The sequence below is a fragment of the Trichomycterus rosablanca genome, chromosome 19 (assembly GCF_030014385.1).
Source record: "Trichomycterus rosablanca isolate fTriRos1 chromosome 19, fTriRos1.hap1, whole genome shotgun sequence".
Classification (NCBI taxonomy): Eukaryota; Metazoa; Chordata; class Actinopteri; order Siluriformes; family Trichomycteridae; genus Trichomycterus; species Trichomycterus rosablanca.
Genome location: NC_086006.1, coordinates 24812374 through 24840048, shown reverse-complemented (window position 1 = coordinate 24840048; position 27675 = coordinate 24812374). Strand labels below are relative to the sequence as shown.

The window sequence follows — 27675 nt, the reverse complement described above, 5'->3', positions numbered from 1 at the left end:
AGTGACTTTAACGAATCAAAATCGCGCAGCTCTGTTGATTTAAACGGCTCTGTTTCGAAGAGTCGGTTCAGTGAATTGAATCAGAATCATGGCGGTCTCAGTAAGTAATGCAGCAGTAGGAACTTGTGCCACACCTGCTGCTACCTTTATACGGAAGAGGCGGACAAATCCACAGTAAACAAATTCCCTCAAGACGACACGGAGAGCCTGAACTGCGTGAAGAGCCTGAACTGCGTGGGGCCATTTCAAACCTGCGTTAATGAATCCGAATTAAAGCAGACCGATGAATCTCAGCACACAGCAGGATGAAAACTTCTGCAGGTTGGAGCTTCTTCATCATCACACTGAGTGTGGTAAGATAAACCTGATAAACCTGATAAACCTTGATACAGCCTGCGTCTGATTCAGCTGATTATTTTGTTTTTAAATAAACGCCAATAAAACAGGATCTGATGTACAGGGGAAAATAATGAAATAGTAACATGGTGCAATTACTGCTTACACAAGATTCACGTCTTTGGACTGTGGGAGGAAACCGGAGCACCAGCAGGAAACCCACAAAGACTCGGGGAGAACATGCAAACTCCACACAGAAAGGACCATGCCGCTTTAGAGCAAATTACAACTGACATTTCTTTGTTTCCTATCAGTTTAATGTTAGGATTTGCGTAATTGTGTGCACCTGTTGGTGTTTTTGTCTGCGGTGTTAATAGTCACCTGTTTTAACACCATAAATATGGCAAATTCAGGCAATCGAGTGGCGCAATGGTAAATGATTCTTGTCCACTACCACTAAGTGATGCTGTCTGCAGGTCAGGGATCAACATACAGACATGATTGGTGGCAAGGCCCTGTTACAGACTTGCGCCCTATCTGGGGTGCGCTATTGCATTGATTTTTACTTACAACTTTACTCACAGAACATCAATTGAGGCTTTCTTGACTGGACAAATTCCCTCAGACAGACTTGTAAAAAGCCTTTGGCTGTTGTCAAAGCTGAAAAGATGCCCAACAAGCTCTTGGTCAGGTGTCCAAATACTTTTGGCCATATAGTGTATTTCTGATCGTATTTAATACACAGAAAAGTATAGTATGTATATTTTATACATTTATGACATACTTTTTTGCTTGCATCATTAATTCTAACCAGCATGTTTTCTATTTTATTACAGATTCAGTGTAAGGTTACCACTCGCACGACCATCTCACCTGTGGAGAGGAACCGTCACGGTGACGTTCTGCACTTTGACTCCGTTCCTGATGTAGTGAAGGTTAATTCTAGTGCACGACTGAAGTATACCTGCACCAGGGCCTGTAGAATTGGGATTGAAATTGTCCTTCCCAACCCAACAGTCATTGAACTTGTGACCTTTACGAGAACACGGACTCATCTCAAAGAACTCGGGAAGACAAGGACAAGGACGGTTCGGATTTCTTTCCCTCCAGCTCTGGTGTATAAGAGTAGCTTTTTTTTCAGACGGCCCATAGAAGCCCAGGATGTGACACTGAGGGCCTGGATGGTCCACCTGGATGGACAGAAAGGTGGGACCAGTCAGTCTGGAGTCAGTCAGTATGAAGAATCTCTTTTGAGAACATTTAAAGTTCTTGACTTGGTCCCGATTTTGGAACGTCCTACCCAACTGCCCACCAGGTCTGTGTCTTGGGAGGCGGAGCTAATGTGGAATCTTAAGAAGGACAAAATAGAGCAGTGCTCCCCTGAGTCAGGTGAGTTACTAGTCAGTCAGTCAGTCATTGTATTTAATGAATGTTTGGTTTACATCAAGCTAAAAAAATAAGGATTTTAATTAGAACCTAAAATGGGGGTGTGGTAGCAGGTACTGGACTTCTAATCAGAGGGTCAGCCGTTCATACCACTGTCAGATTGCCTTTGGCGGACGCTTCATCCATAATTGCTTGGGTTCTATTCTGTCCCAAATGGTAGCTCAGCAGTTTGGTATTGGAATAGTAGTTGGAAGCTTGCAAAGTAAAGCCCCACCACTGCCAGAATGCCGCTGTTGGACCCTTGAGCAAGCTCCTTAACCCTAAATTGCATGGAATGTAGGTAGGGTACTGGACTAGTAATTGGAGAATTGATGGTTCAAGTCCCACCACTGCCTAAATTGCTTGGAATGTATTTGATCTCAGTAGTAAATCTCTTTATAATTTTATATCTAACATTTTATTCTAATACATCTGCTTCATGTGTTTGCATGCATATGTGTTCTATTGCAGATGTTGTGGATCTCCTTACATTCCCCTTTGCAAGTACTGGAGAAAAATATGGAGTTCTTTACTCATTTCCTTCCTTCGCCAACAAAGATCTGGAGGTTCCACGTCGTTATGCTATAAAGAAACCCAGGTAAGAGAAACCAGCTTCTCTTCTATGTATTTATTCATTCATTCAATCATTGAATTATAGAGTCTTTAACCTTCAGTAACCACTTCATCAGCCTATGGCTTGTGTTGGCCACACTGGACGATCATTTTTGTAGCAGTTGTTAAGTAATAAGTAAAAAAATAATTAAACAGTTAAAGATAAACTTTTTACTTATTTGACCCTTTATATGGTTAATCAAAAGGTTGATGAAATCAAAAATAAATAAAAAACTGTGCATAAAGAATAAGGCCTAAAATCACTACTGAATAGTGATGAACTTAATCCTCAGACTCCTCAGATGCCACCACATGAGCTCAGGAACACTTTGATAAACTGTAGTCCATTAGCATCGTGTTCTGCGTGCATCCACAAAAGCACATAAAGTCTGTATTATGCAAAGTTTAAGTCACATGACCACATCCAGAAACGGATTAAACCAAAGTCCAGAATTGGCATTTTATAGCTCATTAAGTTTGTTGCTAATGACGTACACAAACAAAACTCAGGAGCATGAGGTTTCAGGGCTGATTTTTATTCTGCATTTTTTCCTTTCTGAAAATCTGACGCAGTAAATAAACTCATAATTAATGTTTTGTGACAAGGAAGTGTGTTTCAGTTTCTCAGAACAGCAAAAAAAGCATGAAAAGACTTCTGAAGACTTCTCTCTATACTATATGGCCAAAAGTATGTGGACAACTGAGTGTGGGTGTTTCAACCACACCCATTCAAACAAGTATATCAAATGAATTAAAAAAAAAGTTATTACATGCTTTCAGACTTGTGGCAACATTTAGGCAAGGGCCATTCTGGTTCATGAAGCAAATTCATGAAGTCAGGAAGACATGGTTTTATAAACCTGGTGTAAAGGACTTGACAAAGCCCTGAACTCAACCCCAGAATACAATTTTTTAAGCAGTATAAACTATGGTAAGCCATGAAAAATTATCTTTTGACAGAATGGGGACAAAAATTCCCACAGACATGTTCCAAAGTGTTGTGAAAAGCCTTGCCAGAAGAGCGGAGGCTGTTACAGCTGCACTACAAAGCTAGATTTTCGAAATAGGATTTTAGACAGGCACATGGTCAGGTGTCCCAATACTTTAGTCCATATAGTATATCTGAATTTTAATTGATTTTAATCAAATATAAAAGTGCACAGATATTTAACGAACCCCGTTCAATCCTCACTCGATTATGTCAGTCTGCCCACTGTCGCAAATTTGGGACAGTGGTACCATAGTGGGCTGTCAATCGGAAGATTGTTGGTTCAAATTCAGCCACTGTCGGTCCCTTGAGCAAGGCTTCTAACCCTGTCTGCTCCAGGAGCGCTGTACAATGGGTGACTCTGAGCTCTAACAAGCTGGGATACGCGGAAAAATAATTTCATTGTACCGCACACGTGTATCTGTATATATGACAAATAAAGGCGTTCTTTTTCTTCTTCTAAATGAAATCTTTAAGATTTTAAGCCAGACAGAAAATGAAGTATCAGCAATTGTATAAATAAAAGTGAAAAGTCCTGTTTTAAATTCTGATTTAAGTAATGAGCAGTGTTTGAATAGTTAAATTGACTCATCAGTGCTTTGACAGAGCCGTCATGTCTGTGTGGTTGTACCTGCTGAACTGGTGCAACAAAAGGCTCTGTGGGATCATCAAGCACGTGGATGCGAACAGGAGGTATGAATCGCCTCTCATAATGCTGAACGATAAAGGTGAGTGTGCTCCTGGTGTGCATTACTACTAAAACACTGGTGTGTTTTTATTTCATTTATTTAGAAGCTGTAGGAGGCTCTGGGTGATGTTGGGGATATTTGCATGAACTTGCATTACATTAATGATGCATGACCTCTTCCACAATGGTTTAATAAAACTAAGCATTTTGCATTAACTTCATTTCTTTATTTATAATGAGATTTCCAACAATCTCATGATCAGGAGTCGTGCTTTTGTTCGTGTAATGTATTTAAGAGACAGGATGTGCTGAACACTGAATCTGCCATTAAAGCATCACTCAAACACGCCAGGACTGACCTTGTGGACGCTTGATTTAGACGCACTGACCCACTCTGTGTTTATCTGTGTGTTTTATGGAAAGGTAACATTGTGGTGCAGGTGTGTTTGATCTCAGGGAAGGAACGAGCGTTTACAGTTCACACTATTTTGCCTCTCCACACCTGGATTAGGCTGGACCTTTATTTCCACATTTTAAAGGTAACAAACAATTTTTTTGTGTGTCTTTATTTGTTTGTTTGTTTATTAGGATGTTAACGTCATGTTTTACACACTTTGGTTACATTCATGACAGGAACGGTAGTTACTGGTTACACAAGATTCATCAGTTCACAAGTTTAATGTCAAACACAATTCACCTCACTTGCACGTCTTTGGACTGTGGAAGGAAACCGGAGCTCCCGGAGGAAACCCACACAGACACGGGGAGAACATGCAAACTCCACACAGAAAGGACCCAGACCGTTCCACCTGGGAATCAAACCCAGGACCTTCTTGCTGTGAGGTGACAGTGCTACCCACCGAGCCACTGTGCCGCCCTCTCTTTATTTCTAAACTGGCCTCCTTTTTAGAACTTCAGGATTAGGGCCACTGGTAAACTTTTTATTTATATTTGACTTTGAGAATAAAGTCAAAATATTAAGATATCAAGAATAAAATGGTAATAACTCAAGAATAAAGTTGTAATAAGTCATAAAAAGGCCATTTCAGAGTTCTTACACTAATAACAATCTGATGCTGATGATTTTATCTTCAACATCCATCACTTTAATATGAGGAGGTTGGCTGGAGCGGCACGGTGGCTCGGTGGGTAGCACTGTCGCCTCAGAGCAAGAAGGTCCTGAGTTCGATCCCCCATGTAAAGGGGTCCGGGTCCTTTCTGTATGGAGTTTGCATGTTCTACCTGTGTCTGTGTGGGTTTCCTCCGGGAGCTCCGGTTTCCTCCCACAGTCCAAAGACGTGCAAGTGAGGTGAATTGGAGATACAAAATTGTCCATGACTGTGTTTGACTTGTGATGAATCTTGTGTAATGAGTAACTATCATTTCTGCCATGAATGTAACCAAAGTGTAAAACATGATGTTAAAATCCTAATAAATAAATAAATATATAATACGAGGAGGTTGGCTGCTTTCCTCCTCTTGCTCACACTTATTACGACTTTATTCTCATAATATTGCAACTGTATTTCCAAGATATTCTGAATAAATATTTATTCTTGAAGTCAAATATTACAAACGTTAACAGTGGCCGTAAATCACTGTTGTAATTTCAGACCCTGCAGCTACCCTGAAATTGTTTCACTTGTGTACAGTGGCCAGATTTATAAACGCTTTGAAACCACAAATGTTTTTGTCATATGAGAAGCACTTTTGCATGTTATTTGCATCCCCTACTGAAGGGCGGGGGAGTGCAAGCAGGGGCGCATTACATTTAAAATAACAATTAGAGGTATACAAGTCGTTGTTTTTTCCTTCACTCTTTCCTTTCTACCTAATTTCGGTAGAAACTCCACTGTACTCTTCAGCCCCATGAAGGTTGCCTTTGACCCGTGAAAAGCCACCAGTCGGTTCTTTCAAGCCCTTTTTTCTATATTTTGTAGCCAGAGGAGGTGTTATCTTATTTGCTCATCCATCTCTCCACCTTTTACTGTGGATTCTCCCATAGAGTTATATACACACTACGCCTGACGTGTTCGTCCAGTACCCCTGCCAGTGCCTCGACCAGACAAAATCACAGGATTAGCAGTGGGGTTAACCTCGTGTGACCTTTCCTTTCTCAGATCCACCAACTGTGCCGCTTAAGCACCACTAAGGCTTAAATTCAAGCCAGTGGTGGACAAGCTTCTTTCCCCAGGCCATCACCATACTAAACAAGGACTATTCCCACATCCCTCTGCTTTAACAGAATGGACATGGATTTTATCATATCATATGCACCTTATTTATTTAATAATCTCCATTGCACAATTTTTTACTTGAAGTTTGTCAGTGAACTCCACTGTATATTTCTATTGCACACTTTGTCTGATGCTGTACTGTTTATGTCGCTGTACTGTTTATGTTTGGGGGCAGTTGTAGCCTAGTGGTTCAGGTACTGGACTAGTAATCCAAAGGTCGCTGGTTCAAGCCCCACCACTGCCAGGTTGCCACTGTTGGACCCTTGAGCAAGACCCTTAACCCTCAATTGCTTAGACAGTACACTGTCACAGTACTGTAAGTCGCTTTGGATAAAAGCGTCTGCTAAATGCCAAAAATGTAAATGTCGCTGTTGTATTGTTTATCCTGTGAATATATATATATATATATATATATATATATATACAGTATATATATATATATAGTGTTTCTCTTTCTACTATTTAATTTGATGTTGAAACCTGCACCAAGAGAAATTCCTTGTACATCTGGTACTTGGTGAAAATAAAGATTCTGATTCTGAATGTCGCATTACCCAAGTGCTTCCCAGACTTGTGTGAGAGCATTCAGAGCTATGCTATAAATATATTTTTATACAAAGGTAAATCATAATAATCAGGCAAATAATTATTATATATTGATCACAGTATTTGTTGCTGATTATGTGCTGCTTTTGTCCTTTTTAGGCAAAAATCAGAATTACCCAGGCTTTTCCTGGAAGGGAGATGGTGGCAGCAACACACAGGTATGATTGAGGAAGTTTTAATTTCATTTAAACCTATCAAGCTCTTTACACCAGGCATAAACATACATTCATTTGTCATTTTAGGAGCTATGTCTAACATATAGATCCATGTGTTTTTACAATTGCTGACTGTCTGTTGCTTTTTGCAACTGTTTCATGTACACTGATTCTTTCATATATTGTAATTTTGTGGGGCCAAGTAAACCTCATAGTACTCAAAACCTTCATCATACACGTGATAAAGTATTTTATGTTCTCTCGACAATAGAATAAGCCACAGTAGTCATGCAAAAACAAACTTTTAACAGTAAAACTGCCAGAATTAAAACAAAATACAGTGATAAAAATTGTTGCCCATATCACCCAGTCCTGGCACCCATATAGTCTTGTTCCAAACTAAATTCTTTTCTCTTTCCACCCTTAGTTTCCATAAAGCCGTCTTTTATAACGACACATCAGGATACTTTGCCATCGGTGGTGATTTCTATACACCAGGAATTCATGGCTATTTTGGACCAGTCAAATATTACAGATTAGGTTCTGAACAGGTGAGTTTATGTCTCCTCTGGTTCCTGTAGGGGGTTTTATGTTTGGAAGGCAGTCAGAGCTTGTCTTTAGTAATTTGATTGTTTTTTTTGTTATTGGTCAGGGGCGGGGTGGGTTTGGCATCACTGTGTAACACTGACACAAGTTGGGAAGACGTACGAGATAGGACGCCAGTCCGTTACAGACCAATACACACTTAATTATACCAGGGGTTATATAAAAACCTATGCAGAACATGAAGTCTTTTGGTGTCCCAATACTTTTTTGTCCTTACAGTATATTTGCCAATCGGCAATTTTTGCGAATCGCAAATTTGTAGGAGTACGATCTACTCTCTGTATTACTTCACCACGTGTATTGATGCCTTTAGCGGACAGCCGGATCTGGTCCTCCCTCCCTTAGGCCAATTGGCTTTGCTGAGTTTCGACCTTTGGTGCATTAGGTTGATGTACCACACATGCACCTGAAAATGTAGGTTGTTTACTACAGTTGGGAATTGCTTGTGCAGTGGATTAACAATTCCTGTCAGCAACAGACTTGAAAACCCTGATCTAGATCACTGGGCAAAATAAAAACCATATTGGTAGTCTAAAACAATAAAGCAGACCCATCACTACCCATCACCATCACTACCCATCACCATCACTACCCAGGCTTTGCTTGAAAGCCTGTGAGCAGTCATGATCAAATTTACCAAAAGCCAACATTTACGAGACCACCCTGTTCTAAACTCTAGGATTGAATTTCCCATCGGAATTATTTTTTACAGCTGAACTCTACAATTCTCCGTATGTGAAATGTGCAGGTAATAATAATCCAGATGTTTTTGTTTAGGTGGTGAACCCTCTGTCTCAGTTGAACCTCATGAAGCAGCTGGGTGAAACACATAGACGGTGTGAAGAGATGAATCAGATCACTGAAGGATATGTAAACGCCATTCAAATCAGCAGAGCCAGCACTGCCCATGGTAATTCTATACTGCTTAATCTACAGCGCCTGATCTAGTGCTTTACATCAATCAGCCACAACATTACAACCACTGACAGGTGAAGTGAATAACATTGATTTTTTTTGTTACATTGGCACCTGCACAGTGGTGTGTGTTGCGCTTCTGGAGAAAAGATGGCACCAGGATGAACTATGAGAAGAAGGAAAGCTGAGGGAGACAGTGTGATGCGCTGAGCAATGTTCTGCTTGATAACCTTAGTTCATGGCTCTCACCCCTTTATGGCAATGGGATTCCCTAAAAGCAAAATATTGCACCCTGCCCTGAAAAATTTGCTCATTAATGGTCAGAGAAACATGATGAACAGTTTAAGATATTGTCTTGGCCTCTAAATTTTCCAGATCTCAGTCCATTTAAGCATCTGTGGGATGTGCTGGACATTAGTCCATTGGGGCCACACCTAACAGGACTGAAGGTTCTGCTGCCAACGCCTTGGTGCTAGAAACCACAGAACCCCTTCAGAGGTCTTAGAGAGTCCATGGCTCAATGAATTAGAGCTGTTTTGGTGCCACAAAGGGGACGATATGTGTGGTAACTTAAGTGAATCTATAACTGTAATAAGGTTTTCACAGTAACGGATCATATTTGGTGTCTTTATACACCGATCAGGCGTAACATTATGACCCCTGACAGGTAAAGTGATTAACACTGATCATCTCTGTTAGTGGGTGGGATATATTAGACAGCAAGTGAACATTTTATCCTCAAAGTTGGTGTCAGAAGCAGGAAAAATGGGCGAGCGTGAGGATCTGAGAAAGTTTGACAAGGGCCAAATTGTGATGGCTAGACGACTGGGTCAGAGCATCTCCAAAACTGCAGCTCTTGTGGGGTGTTCCCACTCTACTTTGGTCAGTATCTATCAAAAGTGGTCCAAGGAAGGAACAGTGGTAAACCGGTGACAGGGTCATGGGCGAGGCTCATTGATGCACGTGGGGAGCGAAGGCTGGCCCGTGTGGTCTGATCCAACAGACGAGCTACTGTAGCTCAGATTGCTGAAGAAGTTAATGCTGGTTCTGATAGAAAGGTGTCAGAATACACAGAGCATCACAGTTTGTTGTGTATGGGGCAGCAAAAAGGGGAACCAACACAATACTAGGAAGGTGGTCATAATGTTATGCCTAATCGGTGTATACCTTACAGCTACCGGTTTAGCATTGTGCACATTCTCGTTCTCTTTCAGATGTGTGTGACCCGTATTATGAAGGCTTAAGGAGGACATTTGGTCGAGGACTGTGCCTGCAAACGTGGTCCTGGGATCAGCAAGTGAAATACAGCGCTGCATTAAAGATCTTAAGGATGCACGAGAAGGAACTTATCTCAGGTATCTGTGCTTTAGGTACACTGTATGGACTAAAGTATTAGGACACGCCTTCTAATTATAGAATGAATGTGTTCCAGCCACAACAATTGTTAACAGGTTATTTAATTCCCAGTTATTTAAAGTGAATTATATGCTTCTGGGTTTGCAGCAACAATTTATGGAAGGCTTTTTATCCTTTTCCAGCATGACTGTGCCCCGTGCATAAAGCAGCTCTGTCTTTCAGAAAAGCCAGTTGCCTGATCCAGAGCTTAATAATGTGGTCTTTATTGAACACATTGATTAATATAGTCTTAAGAAGTCTTAATAATATGATGTTATACACCTGTCAGCAAAGGATGTGGCTAAAAACGCCTAAACTCAGTTATTAGACTGGGTGTCCACATACTTTTGCCCTTATAGCGTAGCTAATGGAAGTTTCTGCTCACTTATACTGGTTTGTTTGTTCTCCAGGTCCATGGAGCAGAGGAAGGGCGTCGCTCTTTAGCAAGCACCTCTTTCAGGATGTTGTGAAGAGCATCGCTGACTCACCAGGTTTAGATGAGGGAAAAGTCGACCCCTCTCTGATTGAGCGGCTGCAGATCTTGTCCTGCTGGGGATTTCACAAGGCCTCTCTCATGCTGGCCACTTTACACCTGTCAGGCTTTGGGGTGCCAGTGGATCAGGAGAAGGTAGGAAAGAGGGACTTCCTTGTTTCATGATGTTGGAACAATGTGTTGTAATTCTGAGATGTGGCATTTAATGTGTGTGGATTTTTCCATCCAATAAATTAATGACCAATTGGAGTTTATCTACTGAGTCTGTCATGTCGATGCACAGATTGCTTCTTTTCACCCGCCAGGGGTGGGGTCTCTCATAGTGAAATTTTATTCGGGTTTGGGACCGACACTGAACGCCCCCTGACATGTGCATTTCTCAATGGCTAGGCTGTTTCAGCCACCCCCTCATCCCAGACATAGCCCTGACCAGTTGATAGCACCACTGTGATTCGAACCCCAGATTTCTGGATCTCTCTGATAGTGGACTGCGTGCCTTTTCTAATGATCTAACAGAAACAGTAAGGGGGTAATTACTTTTTCACAGCACTGTATAAAAATCCTTGTTCTTTGGTTTCATTGTTGCGCAGGGTCAGGCGTACAGCCTGATAGGTGGAGTGGCAGATGACCGCCTGGCTCTGTTGCATTTGGGTTATAAGCACATGCAGGGTCTGGATGGCTTTCCTAAAAATCAGGACGTGGCTTATGGGTACTACGCCAACGTGGGCCAGCAGACCAGCAAAGACTCGGATAAGGTCAACGACACTGAGGTGAGCAGCATCTGAGGTCTGTACAGTCTGAGTAGTGGATAAACTGATGGTATTATTGCTAAGGATCATGTGGGCAGCAACTGTGTTGAGTGCTGAGTCGTGGCCAGCTCTGGGGTTGTGACCCACTGTGGGGTCACGGCTGTCTCTGGAGTCTGGATGTTTCTAGGACTGTGGCCATATTTGGGATCGTGGCTATCTCTGGTGTCCTGGCCGACTCTGGCAATGTTGCTTTCAAATCAAAGCAACAAATGGACAACAGTCAGTAATTGTAAACCCACATAGTGTATCTGTATGGTATGTGTAGCTCATAAATGGCCAATAAATGTACACACCAGGTAGGCAAATTAAAACAAGTAATTGTATAGTTTGGTCAAAAATATGTGGACATCCCTTTTAATTATTCCTGTTTCAGCACATTAAAAAATATGTTTCCAAATTTGTGGCATTAGTTTAGGGAAGGTCCTTTTCTGTTCTATAATGAATGAACACCTTTGGGATTAAATGGAACATCGACTGAGAGCCACGCTGGTTTTTAAATTAAATGTCAAACAAGCTTATGGTGATGTGTCCACATACATTTGATCATACACATACAGAGTCTGTTTGCTGTCTTTTGTGTGGGCTGTGAGTTGCAAAAGTCTGTGAACCCCTGCTATCGACGTAATAACGTAGAAAGAGAAAATAAAGCACCACTGGACAGCTGTTTATCTCTTGTTTAAATCCAGCAAACCCCCCCTGAGCACGTGGACTTGACCAGTGCAGACGACATGCAGTTGCAGACGGGCGAGTCGAGTGACGTCGTACAGTTCCTCAAACATCAGGCTGAGAGAGGAGACATCGAATCCCAGGTGCTGCCCCGTTTTTACTCGTGTTCTTCACAGGTTTGCCCCGGATGTGTTTAATAATAAAGGAATAATATAAACAAGTAATGGTGGGTTTTTGGGTGTTGGTGTTGGTGTGCTTATGATAGAAAACGTTGGCTCGGATGCTGTTCTGGGGCACTAACGGTGTGGAGAGGGACATCAACGTAGCTATGAGGTGGTACGCCAGGAGTGCTCTGCCAATGACTGACGTTTCTGCCATGTACGACTACGCCATCTTCCTGATGAAGGTCAGTGCTGCTCAGATCTGACTGGTGCTTTTTATTTTTCATTAATTTATACATTTTAGGTAGATTCATGTCATTGATGAGCCAGCAGAAGTTTCCTCTCAAGAGGAGCTATTGACATTTTATAGTTTTGTGTACTTCGCATCAATTACACTAAGTCCTTGTTATTAAAATACCTACTATAATGTCAATGGGTTGGACGGATGGGTGTCGCAGTGGTAAAAGACGTTAGCCCACCATGACTGAGATATAAGGTTGGAATCTCAGCGGGGCTATCGGCTGGTTGGGGGTTGGTGGATGAATAGCCTTGCCATTGGAAGATGCATTTGTCACATGTCACATGAAGATGCATCTGTACACATGAACAAAACTTTACATGTAGCAAAACACTGACATGTTTTTGGACAGTAGGGCTGCAACAACTAATCAACAATCTCAGTAAAAATGATGTTTTAACCTTTTTATTTATGGCCATTTGGATTGCCAGTAGTCTTTGCACTACCTCACCATGGCAGAGAGACCGGAGATGCCCCAGACCTTAGCATCAGGAGTCACCTCCCTGCCTCTGCGACAACAACTTTTACTGTCAGGTTGATGAAAACAAAATGCATGTTGCATGTAGGGCTCTCGGTAGGAATCTGTCACTCTCTGGGGAAAAGAAGTGGTTGACAGCAGCACATTTGTTGGAGGAGCTGCAGGTTTGCATCTTCTCGGTCAGTGCAGGTGACGAGCACCCGTTGGGGGAGCAGGGCATATTAATAGTAAAATTGTGTGTGTTTTGAAGGGTATCGGACTGGAGAAAAATGTCACACTGGGACTTAAACTCCTGCAGAAAGCCGCGGACATGGTGAGTGTGTTGAAAACAGAAAGAAAGAAACTGTAACAGTATACTGATTCAAAAGTATGTGGACAACTGACTATGACTGGCTTGTTGTACACCCAGTTTCTCGGGTCCCCCTATTGCAGCTATAACATCCTTAAGTCTTGTGAATGGTTTTCTGGTTGGTTTGATTATTTTGAATTGTGCCTCTAGGAATTTGTGCCCAACAAGTACAACATAGTTGAGGTCAGATCAGGGCTCTGAGCTGGCCCCTGGAGTTCCTCCACACCAATCTTAACAGTAAATGTTTTTATGGAATTAACATTATGCACTGCAGAGCAGGAGGTGGCCTTCCCTAAACTGTTTCCACTAGTATATGCAACAAGCTCATGTCCAGCTGTCCACATACGATTGGCTATTTACTGTATGTGCACTTACATGTGTGCATTTGGCTGAGACAGGATGCAGTGCAAGCCGCTACAGGTTAACAAGCTCACCCGTGGTGGGTCCTGATCCCACAACCTTTCAGTTAATATTCCAGTAGCTGGCTTGTATGTCTTCACTGTAGTGTGTTCTCTCACCAGGGTTCTGTGGATGCTCTGAATGGACTGGGCTGGTACTACAGTACTACAGGAGACAACAGAAAAGCTATGCACCACTTTGAGCTGGCTGCTGCTAACGGCAGTCGAGATGCCATGTTTAACCTGGGTCTTTATCATCTAAGTGGAGCTGCCCTGGATTTACCCATAAGGAACGAGGTACACAGCACCAACACACCTATCATTAGGTTTTATTGAAGATAAGAACAGGAAGCAATGACCATAAAAGGACATTTTAGAAAAGGAGGGGTAAGGCAGTGTAAAAATATATTGATTATTATGCTGAGTTAAATACTACACTGTTTAGATATGTCTTGATATAATAAACATGTATGTGGACTCCCTATCTAATTATTACGTTTAGATGTTTTAGCCAATATGAAAAATAAGGCAAGGTCCATAAAGGTCCATAATACATGCTTTGATGAGTGTGATGTGGATAAACACTAATGGTCTGCATAGAGCCCTGACCTGGGATGAATTAAGCCAGGTCCTCATGTCCAACAGTAATGTCCGACACTCAAATGCTTTTAAAAATAAATGTCCACAGACGCTCATGGTCCACAGACTCAAACCCATGGTATTGGAAAGGGATGCTCAACAAGATTGTGGTCAGGTGTCCACATACTTATATAGCGCACTTCATATTTTATAGCCGGACCGAACACAGGGCCAGTGTCTCAGCGTCCAGACTCTCATCTCCTTTCTAATTCAGTGTGTGTATTGTTTTTGCAGACTGCAGCGTTTCGGTGTTTCCTGAAGGCTGGTGAGATGGGTCACATGGAGGGAGCAGTGGAGGCGGCATTATATCTCTCTAAAGGAACCTCACCAGCACCACACAGAGACCCTGAGAAAGCCGTGCGGTATGCTTATACCTTCTTTCATTTATTAAAATGTCTCTGTTGCCTAAGACCCTGGCTTGTGCCACATTTTTATTGATGGCCATATTTTAGTGTGTCTTTATCTTCAGTAAATGGTATGATTACTTGCACCCTGCACCCTGTATTTACTCGTGTTTATCTTGGATTACAATTAGTTTGAGGATCTGAAACATTTAAATGTGATTAACCGGGTGGGGGCAGATACTTTTTCACAGTGCTGTAGGTAACACAACATTTCTCATTGTTAACGGATAGTTAGAATCTAATAAACTATTAAGTGAACAGTACCAAACTATTTTGCTGATTTTCCAGTCTGTTGAAGCCGGTCAGTGAGAAGAACGGCCACCTGGGCTTCACCCTCCGAGAAGCTCTACATGCTTATCAGCAGGGATCATGGTGAGTAGTCTGGCGAGGCAGCCACCATCTGTAACTACATTCGATGTCCCTGTAATGCAATTGCAAGAGTTAGCAAGGAACAGCACTGAAACACCACCAGCATTTCTAAAACACAACCCCCAAAACACATGTGCAAAACAATTCAAGTCATTAAAATCACTTTTAGTACTAGACTTACCAGTTGATTTAGTTCTATCAGATGTGTTTTTCAGGGTGAAATTGGGTTTGCATTATAGATACCAAGTTTCTTAATCCTGGAATCGCTTGTTGTAGCTTTGTATAATTGTGTGTGTGTGTGTGTGTGTGTGTGTGTGTGTTGATATAAGGAATGAGGCCTTGCTGAGATATGCTATGGTAGCTGAGACCGGCCTGGCTGTGGCACAGACCAACACCGCCCACCTTTGTGAGGTAACTCTGCATTTCTTTAATGTACATGTACAGATGTGGAAGAAGTCATTGGTACCCTTTGCAGAATGTATAGTATACACATTATTTTATATCATTTACTATTACATTATTGAACACCATTCATTATTAAAACAGGACATTTACATTTACCAAAACATTTAACTGCATTCTTGTTCACTGCAGGTGCTGAAGCATGGTTCTGCCTGCCAGTGGAGGTACCACAACTACTCCACCCAAAACCTCTTTCCACCTGAAATGGGTAAGTGTTCAGTCTGATAGTGTGTTTATGCTAAGTTTACTGTTAAATGCCTGTAAATGTGGTTGTTTAGTCAAAGGTTTACATACACGTGTAGGCAACATATGTCATGTCTTGAGATTTTAATGATTGCTGCAACTGTTGCTGTGCTGTTGGAGGACACAAATCATCAAGATTCATTAATTCATTCACTGTCTGTTTTACCATTGCTTTATCCTGGTCAGGGTCATGGTGGGTCAGATTCGTCAGGAAACACGCAGGACCATCACAGGGCAAACACACACACACACACACACACACACACACACACACACACACTCACACACACTTAGGAGAATTTTTAGTATTTCCAATTAACTGGCTCCATGTGTTTACACTGTGGGAGGAAACCGGAGGACCCTGGGGAAACCCATGATGACACAGGGAGGAACCCTAGCCGCATGGCTGGGGAATCAAACCCAGGCCCTCCTTGCTGTGAGGCATCAGAGCTACCTGCCTCCTAAGCTTATTCTGGGGTTTCAGATTAAAAATATTACAATTTTAAGGTAGCTTTTCTTTTTTACTGTTCGATGTTTTCTGCAATGCACTTCTAGAGTAAAAGGCTACTGCCACCATTCTTGAGAGTAGGTAAACCAACGTGTTGCTGTGTTTGAAACATTAAAATTTTTGGCGTTTAGCAGACGCTCCTATCTAGAGCGACTTACAGAAGAGCCTCGTCAGTAAACATTTCCTTACTCTAGTACAAGGACACAAAGAAGTCACCCCCCTTAAAACTATAATAATTATATTATAAACAATAATAATACATTTTGTGGGACAAAAGTATGTTCTATTCATTTATTCAGTGAAAAGTACAGTTGCAGAAATCATTAAGGTTCCAAAGCAGCCATGAATTACATACCTCTTCCATGGACATTTAAACTTGACTTTAGATTTGCATCTCGTTGCTTACACCTCCACAGGTCTGTTGAAGCTGGGGGATCAGTACAGTGCAGTAGGTGATATGGAGCAGGCTATATCTCTCTACAGCAAAGCAGCACTGCAAGGAAGTCCTCAGGTACCCCACACTTACCACGCTTACCTGATTTCATCATCTACAGATATGAACAATTCCATCAAAAAAATGTAAAACATTTTACCCTTTCTAAAGTGCTACACTGTACACTCAATGGCTATTTTATTGGAAACACCTGTACACCAGTATATATAATTTCATATTGAACATTTGAAGAATGTTTGAGTAAAGAAAATTTGAGTAATTTTGATCATGAAATGGTTTGCAACAGTGCAAAAAAAACCATCAAGTGAGTGTCAGTTGTGCTGGCTGAAATCCCTTGTTGATAAGAGGTTCATGAAGAATTGTAAGACTGGTTCAAGATGAGCAGAAAAGCATCTCAGAATGTGCAACCTCAAACCTTGACACGAATGGCCAAAGGTCTTTTACTCCTGTCAGACAACAATAGAAATTTGAGGCTATGCTGGGCACAGGCTCACCAAATAGGACTATAGATTGAAAAAAGTTGCCTTATCTGATCAGTTTTGACTTTTACTGCACCATGCAAATAGTAGGTCATAAATTGCCATAAACTCCATGAATTCATGTACTGAACCAGCCTTGAGTAAAGTTTATCATCCTTTAATGGCAACATTCATCATTGTTATGCACCATGTCACAAAGCTAAATGTCTACTTCGTTGGACTTCCCAGTAACATCTGTCTGTCTATCCACCTACCTACCTACCTACCTACCTACCTACCTACCTACCTACCTACCTACCTACCTACTTACCTACCTACCTACCTACCTACCTACCTACCTACCTACCCACCCACCCGTCCGTCCGTCCGTCCGTCCATCCATCCATTCTGATGTTGTGCTGTATTTTCAGGGCTTGTATAACCTGGCGGTTTTGATTGAAGATGGTCACACTGTTCCTGGGGATGTACTGGAGGAAATGCAGATTTCAGCTGAAGCTCAGCAGAATAAAAGCACTGTGGTGGAGAGACTTTTAATCAGGTGTGCACTTCAAAGACTGCTGTCTGATGTTTCTACACATTCATGCAACTTATTTGAAGCTTTAGTTAAAATGTAATGATATAGGCTGCTGCTGATAATAATAATAATAATAATAATAATGATATAAAACATATAATTAAACATAAATTTAAAAAGAAAGGCTTCTCGCATAGAAAAGCACCCAGCTAGTCCACCACCTCTGAGATCTGGGTTCAGATCTTATATCTACAGACATTATTGCGTGTCTGAGGGGAGATGGCTGAACCCCTGCGATAGATTGGCACCCTGTGTTTCCCGTTGGAACTGGACCCACCACAACCATGGCTTGTCATGTCGAAAGCTCCAGATTTAGCTTCTTGGCCAATGAGATTAAATTATTGATACATTAAAGTCTTGATACATTTATGAGTTAATAATGGCCCCAGTACCCTTTGTACACAAGCATCTCCAAACTTTACTGTGGGTTTGGTTTTCTTGGGTTCGTTGGTGGATCTCTTCATTTTAATGCAGGTACAAATGACCAATCCCCACAAATACACCATTCCAGGCTTTGTTATTTTATGTAAAATGTCATATCTGTGTGAATGGGTATCAGTATTTGTGTGGGCAGAACCTAAATGTGTGTTTAGAATCTCACGGTGATCTTTGATTTTGTTTCTGTAGATGTAGAACGTTTGAGGGAAAGGCGGAGGAGCTGAGTCCCTGCTCTTTGGCTCTGTTAAAGCTGCAAGTGACCCGGGCATGGCACAGCTTTACCAAGAGTACCATGCAGCTGGCACTGACCCTCACTACTCTGATCATAGTGCTGACCATCTTGATACAAACTGTACTCGGTAAGTTAGTCAAGTAAATTGATGCCCAGCAAAAGTGTCTCAAACCTCAGTCCCGGAAAAGATGGGACATTTTGACAAATGCAGTAAAATCTGCACAGAATCTGTGATTCGTTTTTCTTGAACATTAATTTGTACTGATAAAAATAGAAAGAAAAGATTTTCATTGTTTTTATTGAACGTCGTTGTTTGTTGTAAATATAAACAAATTTAGAATTAGATTCCTGCAAAACACTCAAGAAACATTCAAGAAACATTCAGAGTCAGAGGCGTGTTTAATGAGACTTTTTATTGGTTTGGGAACTGAGGACACTAGTTGCTTATTTGCAAGTAAAAGTCTGGTTTAATATGAGACTTCAGCTGCTCAACAGTCGATGGTTTCAGTTGTCTGATTCTTCTCCTCATGATGGCTTATACATTTTTAATGGGAGAAAGACTGCTGGCAAACCAGTCAAGCACACACACACACACACACACACACACACACTGATTTTACAGCGTGTGTAGAATCAGGCCTGGCATTGTCTTGCTTGAACAAAGTTGCCATCTGAGTGCTTATACGTCACACACATTCAGCTGTGGTATATTTCTATAAAGTACACTAGCCCAGCGCTCCCCAACCTTTTTTGCATCATGGACCGGTTTCATATAAGATAAAATTTCACGGCCCGGCGGGGGCGGAAATATTTAAAATAGAATAACTATACTACTCACAAATGAGCTTTTTTTTGCTGCAACAAGATGCTGCATCCACCTGGGGGTGATATGAGATGATAAACACCCGTGTGTTGGAAATGGAATCAGAGTTTTTATTGCTGATGTAGCAATCTCTAATTATTAGGGCTGTCAAACGATTAAAATTTTTTATCGCGATTAATCTCAGAATTTCATATAGTTAATCGCGATTAATCGCATTAAAAAAAATCTGTGTAAATGTTATAGAAAACAAGGATTTTTAAGTGAAATGTTACAATTAAAATGGTGAACACATTTTATGCTAAATGTACTTATGTTAAAAACTGCTGGGACAAGAGAAAACTGTAAGGGAGTTTTATTCACTCACATACTAGGCAGTAATACTATCCAATGGTTTGATGGACGTTTCTACACGAAGTGAGTGTGTTTTGACCCTTTGGGGCTTCCATAGTTCATGGACAACGTGCTTGACTCAGCTGTCCGGTATTCTTTACCGTAACAGAATAAGTTAATAAAGTGTTCTGCTCCCGACAACTTGTGAATATACCGTGTATTTATTTCTTTATTATGCAAGTGCAGATGCTACGACGCTCTTTTACATTTTGTTAACAAACCGCAAATGAAAAACGGTGACATGTCCGACATTAAAACGTTTGTTCTACCAGTCAAGTCTCAACATGAACTAGAATTTGCGTTAATGGCACTATTTATCTTAATCGCGTTAAATTGAGATTGCGTTAATGCGTTATTATCGCGTTAACTTCGACAGCCCTACTAATTATTCATTCTTTCTGTGTGGCCCGGTAATGAATGACCCACGGACCGGTACTGGTCTGCGGTCCGGTGGTTGGTGACCACTGCTCTAGCCCACTACCGCTGGGATCCAGAGTTCGTGTGGCGAACTAGTGCTATTGATTGAGCATCTTAGACACAATTGGCTATGTCTAAGAGGGGTGGGAAAGGCTCTGTGATGGATTGCCGTCCTCTTGGCATCCTGTCCAGGGTGTGTTACTGCATTGTGCCCAGTGATTCTGGGCAAGCTGGACCCATCACAACACTGATCAGTATATAATGCTGGTAATTACCTATAGTGAAGAAAAACAAGGATTTCAACCCTTATGATGTTTTTTACCTTCACCTGAATCATACTTTTGAAATACAATGTGTTTATGTGTTTGTTTGTTTTGTTATGTTCCAGCCCAGTACCAGGTCACTCACCCCGCCAGTATTTCTCACCACTTACCTGGCAGACAAAATGAACCAGATTCTCCCAATCATGTAAGAGAAAGTGTGTCGGACACTGCTGAGGAAGCGCCGCCAGTCCCCTCTAGAAACACCTCGCTGGAGCAGAACGGTCAAACCCATATTATCAGACCTGGTCGATCACTGCAGGAAGTATCTGACTTAATCATCACAACCACTGGAGTGTGTGTGTGCGCACTGTGCACCATATTTGTCACTCATTTGTTTTAAATGAAAGGACACACCACCTCACTTTCAGAACACTTGGGACAGTATGTGAAATGCAGTGATTTGTAAGTCCAGCTGACCTGTATTTTTACTGTTTTTTTTTTAATCTATGGCCTGAACAGCCTGGAAACATTGGAAAATGTTCATTTTAAATACATGAAGCAATCATGCTTGAGTATAAAGGAGTCATGTGGTGGCTTAAGGCTCAGCATGTTTTTTTATTGAGTGATTGCACAGATTTTGGGTATTTTCCCCTTTTCAGTGCATAATATCATCAAAACATTGTGTGTGTGAAGGAAAAGACTAAAAAAACGACGAAATGTTGGGATCCCTGATCTCTCAGACGTCAGTAAGTTAAAAACTGACTGTTTTATTAATAAGTAGGACAGCATGGAATACATTGACACATTTTTGTTGATCTGCAGATGCAAATTAAGACTGCACAACTAAAGCCATGTGCCAGCCATGTCCAAAATGCTTCTCTGGGTTCACGTTTAGCTAAAGTAGACTGATGCACAGTGTGAAAATGTACACTGTATGGCCAAAGGTATTGGGACACCCCTTGTAAATAATGAATTTATGGGTTTCAGCCACAACAATGCTAACAGGTGTAATAAATGAATTATATATAATAAATGATATGTTTCCAATTTACTTGCAACTTAAAGTAACTCTAGTGATCTGCACAGAGCCCTGACCTTAGCCCCACTGAACAGCTTTAATATGAACTGGAATATCACTTGGACACAAATTTCCACAGGCATACTTCAAAGTCTTGTGAGAAACCCTCTCAGAAGAGTGGCTGTTGTTATAGCTGAAAAGATCACATAGAGGTCACTCTTTTTAAATAGCAATTGTTTTGAAATGGGATGTCTATCAAGCTCATGGTCAGGTGTCCAAATACTTTTGGCCATATACAAGTGAACTTTAGATTACAAAAAATAATGGACATTGTGTTGTCTGGACCACAGAGGAAAAGCATCATCCAGATTTCTGGTTTAAAAGCCAGGCTCATGTGTGACGTGTGGAGCTTCATGGATGCACGTGTGCTTCTGCCGTATAAATGACAGATTTTCATGCTCATCTCAATATGACAGCACCAAGTTTTTACATGTTACAGAAGCACAGCAGTATGTTTACAAGGATTATACAGCAAATGTGGGTTTTCTGTACTATTTTAAATGATATGCATGTAAAATTTACAGTAACTTATCTCTGGTTTGATTTTGATTATAGAATTTGGACATATTTGTACTACTGATGAAGAAAATTCTCATGGCAACTGAATGTGATGTTTTAGGACTAAATGTGTTTTTTTGTTTGTTTCTTAAAGCGTTTTATTTAATAAAAAAATTAAACTATATATATATAACCAAATGACCTTAAGAAATGTTAAATAAAACAGTAATAAACTATTGTAATAAAGACTGTAATAAATATTCCTAAAATATCAAGATGTGTCTTTCCAAGTCTAATAAAAACCTCAAGTCCAACTTTATTTGATGGACACGTTCTTAGAAACACATTTAAGTAAATGAGGATGTCTGAACATTTGACATTTGATCACGATATGGACTGTCAGGGCAAGCAAGTGTAGAAAATTGGCTACAAGACCACATGAACAGATATACACCTATCAGGCATAATATTATGTTGGTTCTTCCATTGCTCCAGTTCCGATGCTCACGTTCCCATTGTTGGTGCTTTCGGCGGTGGACAGGGGTCAGCATGGGCACCCTGACTGGTCTGCAGCTATGCAGCAACAAACTGTGATGCTCTGTGTATTCTGACACATTTCAATCAGAACCAGCATTAACTTCTTCAGCAATTTGAGCTACAGTAGCTCGTCTGTTGGATCGGACCACACATGCATCAATGAGCCTTGGCCGCCCATGACTCTGTCGTTGGTTTACCACTATTCCTTCCTTTGACCACTTTTGATAGATACTGACCACTGCAGACCGGGAACACCCACAAGAGCTGCAGTTTTGGAGATGCTCTGACCCAGTCGTCTAGCTCTTGTCAAACTCGCCCATGTTTCCTGCTTCTAACACATCAACTTTGAGATAATCAGTGTTATTCACTTCACCTGTCAGTGGTCATAATGTTATGCCTAGTCGTTATATATATGGTGGTACTGGTTCTGATTTGATTGTGGTGGTACATGCTCTTAGTTTGAAAACCTCTGACTTAAAGACACGAACAACATTCAGACAATATAAAAATTTTGAATCATTCCAAAAATACTATTATAAAACAATCAGATTCCTGAAGAATATTCTTTACAGTCTTTTTGAACACGATTGGGTTTTTTTTTTAACCAAAAGAGGGCGCTAGAGGACCGGTGGCCATATAAAACTCCCTTTAAAAACCCGACTACCTAATCGTATTGTTATATCTGGAATGAATGTAACTGCAGATAACATTTTAAATAATTGATTTATTTAGTTTTATTTTTATACATATACTATTCAAGATAATTACTGGACTAGTAATCAGCAGGTTGCTGATTCAAGCCCCATAAACGCCGAGTTATCACACTTGGGCTTCTGAGCAAGGCCCTTCACTCTTTATTTGCTTGCATTGTTTAAGTCGCGGGGCGGTCCGAGTCCTTTCAGTATGAAGTTTGCATGTTCTCCCCGTGTCTGCGTGGGTTTCCTCCAGGTGCTCCGGTTTCCTCCCACAGTCCAACAACATGCAGTCAGGTTAATTGGAGACTCTGAATTGCCCAATATGAAAATGAATGTGTGTGTATGTGTGTCTGCCCTGCGATGGACTGGCGCCCTGTCCAGGGTGTTACTGTGTGCCTTGCGCCCATTGAAAAGCTGGGATAGGCTCCAGCACCCCCCGCGACCCTAATTGGATAAGCGGTTAAGAAAGTAAGTGAGTGAGTGAGTGAGTGTTTCAGTCGCTGTAGATCTGAAATGAAGAAATATAACCTTTCAACCAAGAGAACCAGGAAGAACCTATAGTGCTGATGTTAGTGCAAAGGACAGGGCTGCTGTACATATGGTACATTAAGGAACTACTGAATGGCATTAAAGACAATGGAATAAAGAACAAACCAACATCGTTGCTCGAGTCATGAGTTATCTTGCTGCTAGCTACGTGGATGACATTAGCACACGCTGAATATGAGTCAGAGCTAAAGTCAGAGATGTTATTAAGTTCAGCTGCACACAGTGACCACAGAGGAATGAACTGTAATAAGAGAACGGTTAACGGTACCACTACACGATCTTTAGGAATAATTTGGACCCCAAAACACCACACTTATTGCCTTACCCCAAATGTTGTTGGTCAGCCAAGGATTGTTTTAAGCCCACGGTTTTACTTTGGAGAAACAAGCCTAACATTGCTAACTAGTACAATAAGCTTAGCTTCTAGCTGGCAGTTTAGCACTATTTAGCATTAGCAGGCTAAAATCATCACACACTCACCTCAAACTGTGCCTGGTCATTTTAAGTAGACAGAGTTATGTGGTTTTCAACAGTATATGACACAACTGGACAAAAGTGCACCACAGAGCTAAAAGTAGCATCTTTTGAATCGTGAAGCAGGAGTAATGTTTTAAGCTTATGTGTTGTGAAGTGTGTTATATTTTAGAAATGCAGCCTGGACCGTGGATGACAGGTTGCTATACAAGCATCATTTACTCATTTATTTCATCTGAAATTGAAACTCTACAATTTACCTACAATGATTTGCATATAAGTGCTTGGATTTTTATGACTCTGGAGCTATTATTTTTTATCACTGAATAATTGTAATATATTTATCCAAAAATTCAGTAGACTGGACAATGTCACCCATGTTCCAACAGCCCCCAGTTCATAGCAGACAGTCACAGCAGTCTTTTGACTGTTCTTGATTTACATCTTACCAAATTTACTCACAGCATAAAGTGTTTGCTGTGCAGAAAGTATTAAACTCTATTTATTAAGAATATTAAAAGCAAATGCTGTCACTTTTCTACACAGTCGCCTTCCGATGCATTTTTTCAAAGTCGTACCAACTTTTTAATGCCATCAGCAAAAAATGTTTTGGTTGAGCTCGTAGCCACTGATGCGCTGCTGCTTTCACATCATCACATGAAAATCTTCTTCCCCTTAAAGCTTATTTGAGCGTCCAAAAAGGTGGAAATCAGATGGTGCTAAATCTGGACTATAATCTCTCTCTCAGTCTCTCAGACACAACCGATTGCTACTCCCCCCACCCTCACCGCTTCTAACCAAAATATAAAAGTGCGGAGATCCTTTGTATGTTCAGTTTTATGTTCAGTACTTGCACAACTCTTCTTGGTCTTGGGCACATTTGTTTCCCTTTTTCTTCTTTAAATTGCTTATAGTTTTCTAGTTATAATTTAGAACATTTCTACAGTAATCTAGTGTAATATTTTTGCTACTAATGTGGTCAAGCAGTCACAAAGCATTTTACTGTCAGTTGTATTGTGTATGACAATGTATGTGACAAATAAACTTTGATTTGATTTGTAAGTGATTGTGAGCCTGGTTAAAACCAGAGTGCCTGACCTCACAAATGCTTTTTTGAGTAAATGGTATTGATTAGTAAAAACTACTGGAATTTTCGGTTGCAGCTTTATTTTAATGCCCATGATTTTAAAGGTGAACGCTCGCGCCCAGGTGGAGCAGTGGGATACTCCGCTAGCACACCAGCGCCGAGATTCTGAACTCCTCAGTGTTGCCACCAGTCGGCTGGGCGCCATCTAGCGGGCATAATTGGCAGTGCCTGCAGGGAAGGATGACCGAAATATGTGGGCTGGGTCTTCAAACGCTGTGTAAGGGCCCTGATTGGCGGATAGAGGCTCCTGTGCAGAGTGCATGGGTGGAAAAGGGTTCCGTTAAGGGCTGCGTGCGGGTCGGAGGAGGCGTGAGCAGCAAGATACCCACCTTGACTGCAAAAAATCGGGGATCCCCAGCAGCAGAAGACAAATTGATTACACTAAATTGGGAGAAAATGGGACAAAAAGTGAGATGTCCGCATACTTTTGACCATAAAGTGTCTGTAAACTTTTGACTTCAACTCTAATGCATAACTGTGTGAACATTAGGTCACAATGTTTTCTACAAATTAGTCTGTTGTTAAAGGTGCATTCACTTAATAAACACCCATCAGTGTTGACCTGACGTCATGATGCTTCTTAAGGGTTCAGATCTACATCTCAGGTAATCAAGTTCATGTTTGCTTCGCTCGCCCATAGCACGGCCCAAACACTTTAACCTAATAATAAGCTCTTGTGTTTTTGTTGTTGTTTTGTCTGCATACAGTCACTATTGTACTCTATTAGTGCTGACTGATTATGGGAAATCCACGGGAGGGAGTAGCTCAGCACCTCGTGACCTGTCTCTGACATCACTGTGTTCGGTGGTTTGTTGGGTTTTGACTGAAAGAATGAACAGAGCATCAGCCTGTCGTCCTCCCCCAGGTCCCAACCATAACCATATCTGTGTGAACATCAGTAATTTACTTTTGAGGTGGAGTAAAAAAAACACGTATAAGTACTATTTTTGTCCATAAGGGTTCGTTCACGGACAATAACAATCATTTACGTCTTAGGTCTGCATAACAAAAAACTTTAGCTTCATGTTCTTCGTTTGTGTGAGAACTTTTGCATCACTGAGTAGCGCTGATCTCTGTGAAGCTCGGCTGTCTTTAAATCTGACTGTTGATGCAGATTTGGCAACATGTTTTAGGATGTAGTATACAAACAGCCTTTGTACAGGTCTACACTTGAAGTTTACATACGCTTGTAAGGAGCGTGTACGTCATTGTACTTTTGGGAGTGGCATTACTGCTACAGTGTTTTATTACACTTTATTCATTTCTTTTTAGACCTTATTAACTTCTTAGATTAAGACTTGTGGATATTCAGCTGATAAGTTCTCTATGCCCACATAAATAAGGGTAGTGTGACCCAATCCATTAAAAATGTACCTGCCATTAAAATGCAATAGCCCACCTTCACTGTAAGTCTCTAAATCATAGTTTGAGTTCAAGCAGTACCACTAGCATGGTCAGTGCTATACAAACACATTTGGCTGCGTCTGAAGAGGGAATGGCACTTTGAGAGCGACTCCAACTGTCTTGTTGAGGTGCAGGCATAAATATTAAAGGAATACAGAGAGCATAATGTGATGCTCTGTATGTTTTAAGAAGAAGAGGTAGAAGAAGAACACCTTTATTTGTAGTATATACAGATACACTGAAATTCTTTTTCTGCATATCCCAGCTTGTTTAGAACCTGGGGTCAGAGAGCAGGGTCAGCGCCCCTAGAGCGGACAGGGTTAAGGGCCTTACGCATGGGCCAAACAGTGGCTGCATTGCAGAGTCTGGATTCCAACTGACAATCTTCCTAAAGCTCAACCCACTAGGCTACCACTTTAAGAATCCAAGGCTAGGGCTGTTCGTAAGAATCCTCTAATGGTTGGTGAACAATATCTGGTCGTAGGCTTCACACTTTATGATGCTCTCCTGTCCTAAATGGTTTGTAGTTGAATGTTGGAGCTTCTTCCAAATAACAACCTTTCAGTTCCTTGAGAGATGAGATGAAGGAAGTGGTGATCACAGTTTACAGTATGTGCTTTATAAATGGCTGTAAAGGTATAATTATTACGAGTTGGCAATTGTGGAGCAATATGTTTGGTGGCATAATTATTAACAGAAATTAGTGTTTGCACCGTAGGGTGTGTCTGCTGCTGAAAAATGACACTATATTTGTTGCTGTTATATTATGAGCTAAATAAACAATTGGGCCCAATGACTTTTACCAAAATTGCTTATTGATTCCTAACTGAACGTAACAGCTAGCAGCAGACCACACATAAATGCATCTACATCAGGGGTGTCAAACTTATTTTCACCGAGGGCCACATCTGCATTATGGTGGCCCTCAAAGGGCAGATTGTGACGTATCCTGCTGTGATTGTAGTCTGCCTTTTAAGTCTTGG

The 27675-nt window shown here is 41.1% G+C and overlaps 1 protein-coding gene across 1 annotated transcript; it reads left to right on the top strand.

The window, feature by feature from the left end:
* The first annotated feature begins 88 nt into the window (after positions 1-88).
* Positions 89-20710, top strand: LOC134333922 (protein sel-1 homolog 3). Its single transcript, XM_063016087.1, has 23 exons — positions 89-100; positions 1173-1725; positions 2233-2359; positions 3968-4089; positions 4473-4588; positions 6992-7050; positions 7475-7598; positions 8431-8563; positions 9783-9923; positions 10374-10591; positions 11047-11226; positions 11952-12074; positions 12197-12337; positions 13119-13181; positions 13739-13912; positions 14489-14616; positions 14947-15030; positions 15357-15438; positions 15622-15697; positions 16657-16751; positions 17584-17711; positions 18375-18544; positions 20436-20710. The coding sequence occupies exons 1-23, from the start codon at positions 89-91 to the stop codon at positions 20708-20710; spliced, it is 3324 nt and encodes a 1107-aa protein (XP_062872157.1).
* Positions 20711-27675: the final 6965 nt, after the last annotated feature.